General features: G+C 36.7%; 1 protein-coding gene across 2 annotated transcripts in view; it reads right to left on the bottom strand.

Annotated features, from left to right (window-relative positions):
* Positions 1 to 12547, bottom strand: part of CDKL4 (cyclin dependent kinase like 4) — a 46672-nt gene that overhangs the window by 25997 nt on the left and 8128 nt on the right. For both annotated transcript variants that reach the window (XM_032352894.1, XM_032352893.1), the window contains exons 2-3: positions 4505 to 4728; positions 1151 to 1272 (exon numbers count right to left, since the gene is read on the bottom strand). In XM_032352894.1, coding sequence (XP_032208785.1) covers positions 1151 to 1272; positions 4505 to 4672 — 290 coding nt within the window. In that variant the 5' untranslated portion in view covers positions 4673 to 4728. The remainder of the gene's footprint in view (positions 1 to 1150; positions 1273 to 4504; positions 4729 to 12547) is intronic.

The raw sequence follows: 12547 nt of genomic DNA, 5'->3' as shown, positions 1-12547 counted from the left end.
GTGTTTGCTCCAAACTGTGAATTTACCCCCAATAAACAAAGGGCTCAAATAGGGTTGGTACGTATGCGGTCTGGTTGTTTACCTCTGTTTGCTATTCGCAGGGTTTATACTCTCTTGGCTGTTATTCAAGTAGGTTTTAGGAAGGGAGTGGAGGCAGGATGTTTTAAATTAACCGCTGTTATATGGAAGTACCTGGCATTTCATAAAAAGGCTGGCATGGTCTGCACTGTTCCTAGTTGTATTCCCCTATGTAAATCCAAGTCTCAGGTGGGTCAAAAGCACATGTATACATTTATAAGACTAAAAATACACTTATACACTTTTAAGTCTCAAAAAGAGTGAAAAGTGGGTAGTTCAGAGATCCCTGTGGGGGCGCCTGGCTGGCTCAGGTGGAAGAGTGGGAGACTCTTGGTCTCAGGGTCATGAGTTTGAGCCCCATGTTGGGTATAGAGATTACTTAAAAAATAAAACTTAAAAAGAGACAGAGAGGGGAAGAGAGAGAGAGAGAGAGAGAGAGAGAGAGAGAGAGAATCCTTGCTGCTAAATACATCCTGAAGGAAATGTTGTTATTTTTCCAATAGCATTTGCTCACTTTGAATCTCTGTGTTTGGTAATTCTCATATTTCATACTTTTTCATTATTATTGTATTTCATGCTGATCTGCAATCAGTGATTATGACTCACTGAAAGTTCATATGATAGCATTTTTAGAGCAATATGTTATTTTTAAATTAAGGTATATACTTTTTTAAAGATGTAATGCTATTGTACACTTAATAGACTACCATATAGTATAAACAACTTTTACATGCACTAGGAAACCAAAAAATTTGACTCCCTTTATTGCAATATTTGTTTTATCGCTGTGATCTGAAACCAAATCTGCGATATCTCCGAGGTAAGCCGGTACACAAGTTAGCCTCGAAATGTACTATGATTTGTATCTGCAGTTGATTTGTTTTCCTGATGTTTTTACTCTAGGTTAATATTTGTTTCCCTCTGAGCACATCCTAACTAAGATGGGAGGGGAGAGCCAGCAGATACATCTTGATAGAAAGAGAAGTGTGCTTCAGATCTGAAATTTGCTAGTTAATTTCACATATAATGAAATCGAGTAGCCATACAGAGCTTCAGTTTCCAGATTACTTACCCTTTGGGGTTTCTTTCCAGCTCATTTAAAAGTGTGTGATCACAGTATTCAAAAACTAAATGCATTTTCCTTTTTCTTCTGAACACCTCAATGAGGTTCACAAGGTTTGGGTGTTTTAATTGCTGCAAAGGAATTGAAATAAAACTTCAGTGATTTGTTTTTCCTGATAGTTTTTCCCCAGATTCCTACAGTTTAAACAACAGAAGGCCTTGTTTATCATTCTCCATGCATCTCTTGTGGATAATTTTATTATGGTTACTCACAAGAGGAACTACTCTTAGTAAGAATCATAGACACTTAAGGTTGGGGGAAAAAAAAAAAAAAAAGGAGACATTTTTCTTCTTCTCCTTCTAATGTACCTGTAACAGATAGTAATTAAACTGCTTGAATCTCTCCGGAGATAGCAAGCAAAGCACACAACATAAAATATAGGCACTGATACCATAAATACTTTATGGATTTAGTGAAAATTCTAAATATCCAAGTCATAAAGGAACCTGGATAAAAAACTGAGGAGATGGAGTTATTGAGTAAAAGGCTATAAAAATTATCAATCCCCATTTAGCCTGCATATTGCCACGGATTTAATATAAATGTCAAGAGGTTTAAACAGAGTCTGGATTTTAGTGTTGACTCTCAGAAATACTAGAGGCCCAACTTCCAAATCTGATTAAATTGCCTATTGAGTCCCTATAGTGTGTTTTTGTTTATATTTTCAGCTCTGTTCTCTGATTCTATTGTTTTCTCTTATGCTTAGATTTTTTTATGTATTAAATTGTATCTCAAGATGAAACATTTCACAGGTAGCCTCTGTTTAATGTTGTAAACCAGAGGAAAAATTCTAATTATGTAAGATAATCCACCATAGAGTAACTATATAATTTGCCATCCTATTAGGGTACGGAGTATTAGACAAGACTGTCCCAGGCAAACAGGGATATGGTCACCCTGCCTAAGTCTAGGGTGACCATACAATTTAGCATAGAAACCAGGAGGCTTTTGAAAGAGGGTGCTAATTAGACCGGACTCTGGGACAAAAGCAATAAACCAGGATATCTGATCACTCCCCCTTTATATAACTCGTCTTCCTTGTTTTTTCCCTGGTGTATTAGATACATCACTTTTCAAACCCTATACTGCTTACTCAGGGGGGATTATCCATATAGAGGGAACACAGTATTTTGCATATAGTGAGCGCTGCATAAATATTTTGCAGGCCCAAGACTGATAGCATCCTTTACTTCAGTATCTGTAAACATGGTGTGAGAGGGAAAAAAATTACCTTGCGACTATGTGCTCAACAGTTTGGGTAAAAGGATTCTATTACATATTAAAAATATGCCTAAAGCACAAAATCGATTTGCCAAGAACAGAAACGCAAAATGGAGGAAACAGTTCACACAGGTAAGTCAGCGGCTTTGTGCTACACTGAAAGCCACACGACGGAAATGAAACAGTGTCTTTACCAGAAGAGCTCGGGATTCGTAGATGCTAACCTGGTCAAATCTGTCTTTGGGTAGATAAGCAATTTGTATCCCCTTTGCAAATGAAATCAACTTAGCCCAGAGAAAGAGTGACTTATATAAGTAAAGCAGGTAATAAGGAGGACAGAAATCAAATCACATTTAAATAAATAATAGGAGGATGTGAGGAAGGTTAGGTAAATTTATCACGAAAGGAGCCTGCCCAGGGCCTGTGGTGTGTAACATATCAAAGCTGGCAAGAGGTTCGTTAAGAGAACCATCACGAGGCACCAAGCTAAGGTGGAATCTGGCTACTTTTCACCTTAATGTCCATTCTTACATTTGGGCATTGTGACCCAGGAGGTACTACCAGAGCGTTAACATTCCTTGCAGTCTTGAAGAAGAGAGAGGTGGTGGATAAAATCATTGCTAGTATTGGAAAACAACGCACAGCGGGTTCCGACACACCCTGTAGCTGAGCGCTGGGACAAAGTTGGCTGGCTAACCAGCACCCTCTGCTGGCTGTGAGGTAACAGTGGACCGGTTTTTATGATGGATGTGCTCTTGAAAACCCCGTGTCTACTAACTTATATTTTAAACTAGTATTAGTTTGAGGAAACCTACTGCAAATAATACTTAGAAGGACAGATAATATGATCATTATTATCTTCCCCTAAAAACCGATTTCTGGGGTTTTCCTAAAAAAAGAGGACCCATGTCGAAAGTAAATGTCAGCTGTGTGTTCTTGAGGAAATCACACTTTTATTATTTAGAGTATGGTCTATCAGCACCTTCTGTGCCATCGGGCAGTTTGCTGGAAATGCCATATCTCAGGCTGACCATGGACCTTTGACTCAGAAAGATAGAAAGGACCTTTGACTTTTGCAAAGTCCCCTGGGGAATTCCCACATTCATGTTTGAGAAGTGCTGTCTGTGCTTCACTTTCCTCTCTGATAAGATAAGGATGCTGGGTGAGAAGCATCCACAGTTCTTTTATGGGTCTAAACAGAAGAGTTCTAGGATAGGAAAGCATTTACATTGAAGACTTATAAATGTTACATGTCGGGGCACCTGGGTGGCTCAGTGGGTTAAAGCCTCTGCCTTCGGCTCAGGTCATGATCCCAGGGTCCTGGGATCGAGCCCCACATCGGGCTCTCTGCTCAGCAGGGAGCCTGCTTCCTCCTCTCTCTCTGTCTGCCTCTCCAGCTACTTGTGATCTCTGTCTGTTAAATAAATAAAATCTTAAAAAAAAAAAAAAATAAAAAAATAAATGTTACATGTCAAATCCTTTCAGAGTAAAAACAACTTTAGGGGTACCTACTGGGCTGACTCAGTCTGTAGAGACTGTGATTTGATCTCTGAGTCCTGAGTTCAAGCCCCACATTGGGCATAGAGATTACTTAAAACAAAACAAAACAACTAACAAAATCCTTGTGGAAAATGTGTATACATAGATGGGGGAGATACTTAATATGCCTAAGAACCAGTGGAGAGCAGGAAGGACCACTCCGTCTCGATGCCTACAGGGGCACCGGTACAGTCCTGTGGGCTCCTGTGCTAGGAGATGTTCTTCTAGTTGCTGGTTTGTGGGGAGAAGGATTTGGGAAGGGGATGGGCAGAGAAAGGCCAAGAAAGGGAACAGAGAGGGCAAACACTGGGTTGAAGGACTTAGGACAGTGAATATTTACCAACCAGAATAGAGGTACTTCAATATCAGAACTGCCAAAGTCCAAAGTAATAATCAATTTATTTTCCATAGTTGCTGATACCAAGAAATTTAAGTCCAATGAGAAAAAAAAAATCACTTCAAAATTCATTGAAATTGTAATTTTGGCATACATAGGTCTTCCAGTACCATGATGTTATAGATATACAGAGAAAGTCAACCTACCTTCAACATCCGTATTTCTCTTAGTGCTATTTTCTTAACAACTGGATCATCCTCAGATTCCACAAACTTTTTAATAGCTACCACTTGTCCAGAGGTTTTGTTTCTGCACTTGAATACAACCCCATAGGACCCTTCTCCAATTTTGGCTAATTTTTCATATTTTTCCATTATAGTTGACAGGACTTAAATTACTGTATTGACTGACTTGCAGCACAATGTTACACCTGGAAAATAAGATGACTCAGCTTAGTCAAGTGATCAAGGACAATGTTCTCACAGTCTTGTCGTACATGAAACCGATTTACTCAGGATGCCAAAGGCTTATTTCCATCAATTACTTTTAAATATACTCAAAAAACATTTGAACATTATTTTGGGAATTCGGTCAGCTTAATATGGTTCTTCCAGTTACTGCAAAGATTTCACATATTTCTTATAATAGGTCTGCATTTACCTCAGTTGAATTAAAGGATTTGTGGAAAGAAAACTTGTCTAGTCTATTTTCATTATCCTCAAGTAAATGATTAAAATATGGTGCTGTAAAATCCAGCTAAGGAACATCTCATACTCTCACATTTAGTGTTTATCTTTTCTCACCCCTGGGATTTGGAGAACTAGAAAGAACTGAGAGCAAGACACATACAAAGTACTATACTTCCCCCTGGTGGAGAGAAGAAAGAGTGAATGTGGACTGTGGAACAAAGCAGCCATTACAAAGAGTAACATCTTTTTAGCACATCATTTATTGCTCTTAGCTTTTACATGTATGAAAGAACAGATCCTTAAATTTCCCAAAGAAAATAAAAAGCACAAAAAAGAAAACAGGTTTCTCTAATTTTCCTGAATGCTTTCTTTCATCTAGATTTCCACGGAAATATTTAATTTTTCTGTCCTGCCTCACCCATTCATGAATTATGTGGCGATCGGATTACATATTAAATAACAAACAAGACCAACATTATTAAATAAATGAGTCTAGGAACTAAAAATACTTCACTAACATTGTCCTATGAAAATTACATCTTATCTGTACAACTATTCTATGAAACATGTACTATTTTTTTTCATTTTTAAAAGTTTAATCGTTTAACTAGCACAATAGATATCTGACAGCCTAATGCTGTTTGAGCATTACATTTGCAGGTGGTAAAGTCCAACCTCTTAACATAGCTCTTTCCCACTAAGGCAGTGAATGGTCATACTCTATAAAAATTAATAATGCCGTCTGCAAGGAGCTCATTGGTCTTGAAATTTATTTTAACCACATGCCTAATTGTCATTAACCACTGTTACATATCATTTGTTAGATGTTGTCCCTGGAAGTTCCCATTCATACCATGCTACAGTCCTAAACACAATGTTTTCCCTCCCTACTTCCTTAACTTCAAGAAAAATAGCTTCTCTGACAATGTCAATGAACACTTGTATTCTGAAATTCTCATTTAACTTAGTAGGTTCCTCAGCCACCTGTCCAAAGCACCTTATTTCAATTCCTATTTTGACATTAGATCTTTATTATATTATAACCATTGAAAAAGGCTTAGCAATCCATCTATCTTTTTTTCCCTCATTTCCATTACTAGCATTATCCTTTAAGGACATTTTTGTTGGCAATACTATCGTGTTGCCTGGTGTCCCACCTGCCCAAGTAGTAGTAGATAAGCTTATTTGGCAGAGAAAACAAAGGGTTGAAAGAGTGGGGCTTCAGAGTTAGGGCCTTCTGAGTTTGAAATATCTTGTGTTGAATGGACACATGATCTTGGGCAAAGGTCAAATAATAGCTGAGCCTTACTTTCCTGATTTGCAGAACAGACCTCAGGGCCAGGATTTTAGTGAGTGAGGTGAGTGAGGCATTCCCTTCAGGTGCAAAATTTAAGGGGGCATCAAAAACTCTGTAAGCAAGTACTATTTTTATTCAATTATGTGGATGAGAAAATCAAGGCAAAATGAAGCTAATACGGAGTTTGAACCCAGGCAGTCCGATTCCAGAGATCCCAACTTGAATCATTACGCTATGCTGCCTCTCAGTTAATTCAAAAGAATGCACAACCCCGGTCTTAGTAAAAACAAAATGTCAAGTGAAAGAGTTGACCACTTTTTAAATTTCTTATGTTTCAAATGAGTATCCTTTTTTTTTTCTTTTCCTTCACTAACATCTTTTCCATCTATAGATTGTCTCAATGAGAAAGAAATCATCTACACTGACTTGCCACCACAGAAATACACAACTGAGAAAAGTGTTTGCCTGGGTAAATGACTCTTACTAAACTATTCTACAATGCTATATATATATATATACATATATATATATATATTTGTAGATTTTATTCTCTCTCTTATGAAAGGGAGAAAATGGAAGCATACACACTTAAAAAACATGGAAAATTCATCACAGATTAAGTTCTGAAAACTCTATTAGTTACACTGAATTGTTACATAGATATTATTCTCTTAAATGTATTTAGATACAAACATGAATATATTTGTTCTTTAGCCTAGTTTTAAGTGACAGGGAAGAAAACAGTAGAAACTAGGAATTTGCTTTAGAAAGTTATTGGTATAAATCTTTGTGGATTTATGAATTTAACCAGCTTGATAAGCCCTATGGTTACTGGAATAAACTATGAATATGCCAAAAAGCTTAATTATGATATTTAAGTCTGTATTATTTTATTTCCCTGTAGGTAGATGATTTGATCTATTGATCTAATTTTTTTTCCCCAAGTGGCTTATTAGTGATTGAGTTCTCAGACTAATATTTAGATCTCTCACAGTCCTATCAACCAAACTTCTGAATATGATGAAACAAAGCACCAGAAAATAATACTTTATCTGGTAACATCTAAATAGTACCTGTTTTCTGAAGCCCTTATATATTCCTGGAAGATGAGTGTGAGCATGCAGGCAGGAATTAGACCAAGGCAGAAATTCCTCAGAGGGATTAATGGATCTAATTCCAGCTTACTAGGGACTCTACCAGAGTAAGAAGCAGTAATTCCTAATATCTTACCTGAAGTACAGACCAACTATCTGTTTGATGACTATCTCTACACAAATAGAATCATCTCAAAATCCGTTTGTTTTAAATTGCCTTCTTTCTTATCCTCTACCCCTACTCAAAGTTCTCAAACCTGTTCCACATTACACCTAAATGGCTGTGAAGATGTATATGGTGGAGAACTTTGAGAGAGCTGAGAATAATGGCAGCTGTCTAAATCAAATCTTTTCACATAGCTTTCTCAAAGCTGTAGAAATCAAGCAGAATAAAACCAGATAAATGCAATGCTTCCAAAATAACAGAAAGTATTAAGTAGAAAAGTATACTCCAAATTCTGGAAGAGATATCTCTTAAGGTTCCACTATAAGCCTTTGCAAAGAGCAGATATAGGAATGGGGTGGGATCTGGAAAAACTGTAAAGAAGAGAGAAGAGGAAACGAAGGGCTGATAGACTTAAAATCTTCCCCCCGCCATCCCTTGAAGAGAAAATACATCACAAGTATAAAAATATTAAGTGTGTCCTGGTAGATCAGAGCATTTGCCACCAGGAAGGGATGTAAAAGTCATGGAAACTGAGGGAGATCAGTTAGCGGGACACTAATCTTGAGCAAGAGGGAAGAGAGAGGCTTATCCGATCTCTGTCAGAGACTGGATAGTGAAAGAAAAAAGAAGCAAGAGGGATAAATTTGTGCCACTGCAAGACAAAAGAGAGCCCCAAAACTGAAGGATATGCAAATCTCTTTACCACTAAGTTGGAAAAAAAAAAAAAGAGTGCTACTCATTAAAGAAGCTGCACTTTGTTACAGTGACAGAAAGGACTTTCTTAAGCTAGGTTTCTGTCAATTATTATAGGACAAAACCTGCCTAGGAAATTATAAAATAGAGAAAAGCAGTCTCCAAACAAATCTACTATTGGAAGAAAATAGAAATGAGAATTGGACATTTTCCTTGATAAGAATCATGCCAAAAAAACCTAACAATGAAGCAGAAGAAAACAAACATAATACTCCAAACTGATTTAAATATCTTCTAACATTCATTTGGAGATATGAAAAGCCACTTTTTTTTTTTTTTTTTAAAGATTTTAGTTTTTGAGAGAGATAGAGGGAGAGAAAGCACAAGTGGCTGGGAAGCAGGGGGAGAGGAAGAAGCAGGTTCCATGGTGCTCAATCCCAGGACCCAGGGATTATGGCCTAAGTTAAAGGCAGAATTTACCTGACTGAGCCACACAGGTGCTCCATGAGAAGCCACTTTGAATCAGAAATTCAAATAAGACTAGAAGTAAACCAAACCAAACCAAACCAAACCAAACAAAACAAAACAAAAAGAGAGAGAGAGAAGGAAAAAAAGAAAAAGAAAAAAAAGAGTTGATTGAACTTAGGAAAGAAAGAGAAGAAAAAGACAAAATAAGGGACAAAGTAAGAGATGAAAGATACAAAGGACAAAAGAGACAAAGACAAAGTAAGAGAGTTTAGAGAGAAAGTGGTTGAAATGGAAGATAGGCAAAGAAGACCCGACATATGTATCCAGAGTCTCTGAAGAAAACAAAACAGTGGAACAGAACCAATAGTTGAAACTATAAACTATGAAATTTTCTGGCAACAAAATAAGATCAGATTATACATACTGAAAAGGCCCATCAGTAGTTGGGAAAGCGGAATCAGAACAATCAACTCAAAGATGTATTTGAATAAAACTATCAAAGAAAATACTCTCATAGTCTGTAGGCACAAAGACTAAACAGAAATGTAGGAAAATGAGAGTGACATCAAACTTGTCAAGAGAATATACCATGCCACAGAAAAATATAGCAGCCTTCTGAGGAATTCAAGAGAAGAAAGTGAAAGCCAGGATTTTACATTCAAACAAGCTGTCCTTCAAGTACCAAAGTTATAGATACAGTTTAAATATGCAGGACCTCCAGGAATACTGTAATCATGAACCTTCTCAAAGAATCTACAAGGTGATAACTGTCAACCAAGAGCTGATTGGGAAAACTTCAGGAAGAGATTTATAGTAAGCGTTTAACATACTTTATTGAAGGCTATAACAAAGGTGAGGACAAGGGTGGAAGAATAACATATAAATGTTAGAAATGTTTCTACATGTTAGAAATGTTATGTTTCTACACTGTTAAACACTGCTGCTAACAGTGTAGAAAGTAATGCAATTAAAAATATGTTAAAGAAATGGAAGGGGAAAGAAGAAAGCAGAATAAACTCATTGATAACTGAGATGGAGGAATAAAATATACCATTAAAAACAGACAAACCAGAGAATAAAAGCTTAAATAAGAAAGCAGGGACTAGGGCACCTGGAAGGCTCAGTGGGTTAAAGCCTCTGCCTTCGGCTCAGGTCATGATCTCAGGGTCCTGGGATCGAACCCCGCATCAGGCTCTCTGCTCAGCAGGTCGCCTGCTTCCCCCTCTCTCAGCCTGCTTCTCTGCCCACTTATAATCTCTGTCTGTCAAATAAATAAATAAATAAATCTTAAAAAAAAAAAAAAAGCAGGAACTAGAAGTGTTCAGAATATACCCAGGGGCTCCTGGGTGGCTCAGTGGGTTAAGCCTCTGCCTTCAGCTCAGGTCATGATCTCAGGGTCCTGGGATTGAGCCCCACATCGGGCTCTCTGCTCAGCAGGGAGCCTGCTTCCTCCTCTCTCTCTGCCTGCCTCTCTGCCTACTTGTGATCTCTGTCTGTCAAATAAATAAAATCTTTAAAAAAAAAAAAGAATATACCCAAATCAGTGTAAGAAATAAAAATCAAACATAATACATAGAGAAAGAAACACAAGTTAACACTGTACACGTAAAAATTGTAATATAAAACAATATGACAGAGTAAAGACTAGTATCAGTAATATCAATACATATGAGTGGGCTTAAGTCATGTATTAAATGAAAAAGATTTTCAATTTGGCTCCCAAAGAAGATCTAAATATAAGCTCTATTCAAGAGACACATCTAAAATGACTCAGAAAGGTTAAAAATAAAAAGACAAGCAAAGGTATTCAGGACAAATGGAAACATGAAAGAAGGAGATTTATGATCCTGCTATCTGATGAAGTAGAATTAAAACTACAAAAAAGCATTAAATACAATGAAAGGGGGGTATTTTTAATACTAAAGCCACAATTCACAATGAAGATATAAAAGCCCCCAAATAACACCGCAATTACTGTTACAAAGCAGAAACTTAAGGACAAACTTTAGGACAGAAACACACTAATAATGAAATTTAAACAGACCACTCTCAGGAAAAGGCAAGGCAAATGAACAAAAGATATGTAAGTATGTAGAAGACCTAAACAATGTAACCAATAAGGTAGACCTTTAGGAGAGAGATATATTGAATTTTATACTCTGATTATTTAAAATACACCTTCTTCTCAAGCACATATGGAAGAAGTGACAATATATTAGGTTACCAAGAAAACATCAGAACTAGAACATTCATAAACTAGAAACACTATAAAAGCATTCTGATCACAAATTATCAAACTAGAAATCAGAATAAATATACATATATTTAATACATACATAATACACATATTATTTATACATATTTATATTTAGGGTGTATATATATATATATATATTATTTATTTATTTATTTATATAGATAATAAAAAAGACTTTCTACCTAGAAACTAAAAAAGCTTTCAATTAAATACCTGCTGGGTGAAGGGAGAAATACAGACTGAAATCATGTAATTAAAAATAATAATAATGAAAACACTACATATTAAATCAATGAGATACATTTAAAGCAGGGTTTCTCACCTGGGGGTGATTTTGGCCCCCAGGAGAATTTTTCAATGTCTGGAGATATTTTGGATTGTTATGAGTATGCTGAGGTGATGGATGCTGCTGAATACAATGCACAGGAAAGAACACCATAATAAAGAATTTTCTAGGGCGCCTGGGTGGCTCAGTGGGTTAAGCCGCTGCCTTCGGCTCAGGTCATGATCTCAGGGTCCTGGGATCGAGTTCCGCATCGGGCTCTCTGCTCAGCAGGGAGCCTGCTTCCTCCTCTCTCTCTCTCTGCCTGCCTCTCTGCTTACTTGTGATCTCTCTCTGTCAAATAAATAAATAAAATCTTTAAAAAAAATAAAGAATTTTCTATCTAAATGTTCATAATGCCATGGTTGAGTTACCCTAACATACAGAAATGAGAAGAAAGAAGTCTAGAGATCAAACCAATATAAAAGAAGATTAAAAATAACAAATGAAATCCATACTCTAAAAAGAGAGCTACAAAATAAACCAGAAGAAAGCACAAGCAACAATAAAATTAAAGCAGAAATGAATAGAGAATACAGAAAGAATAGTTTTTTTTTTAATTTTAAGATTTTATTTGTTTATTTGACAGAAAGAACACAAGCAGTGGGAGTGGCAGGCAGAGAGAGAGGGAGAAGAAGGTTACCTGCAGAGCAGAGGAAGCATGATATGAGACTGGACCCCTGGACTCCAGGATCATGACCTGAGCTGAAGGCAGTGGCCCAAACAACTGAGCCACCCAGGCATCTCAATAATAGGTCTTATTAATAAACCCAAATCCTAGTTCCTTAAAAAAATTAAAAGAGACAAATCTATAACTAGCTTAATCAATAAAAAAGGGAGAAAGAATGAATATACAAAAAGAGAATACTTTTTTTTTAAAACCTGAGGCTACTTTGCAGGCATCTATAAAGATGAATCTGAGAACTTAGATGAAATGGGTAATTTTATTTTTTTAAAAGATTTTATTTATTTATTTGACAGAGAGAGAGGTCATAAGTAGGCAGAGTGGCAGGCGGGGGTGTTGGGGGGGCAGGCCCCCTGCTGAGTTACCCAAGCGCCCCTGAAATGGATAATTTTCCAGAAAAACAGAGTTTATAAAAATTTACCTAATTAGAGACTGAGAATTTAGAATGGTTTCTGTGTAAGAAATACTTTTTTTTTTTTTTAAATCCCATGAAAAAGCACCAGGGGTCTGACTTTGACTACTGTGGGGTAAAGAGGTTGGTGAATCCTTTTCCTAAAACACTAACACCAGAGAAAATT

This window comes from Mustela erminea, chromosome 7 (assembly GCF_009829155.1).
Source record: "Mustela erminea isolate mMusErm1 chromosome 7, mMusErm1.Pri, whole genome shotgun sequence".
NCBI classification, from domain to species: Eukaryota; Metazoa; Chordata; class Mammalia; order Carnivora; family Mustelidae; genus Mustela; species Mustela erminea.
This window is presented reverse-complemented; position numbering and strand designations above follow the sequence as displayed.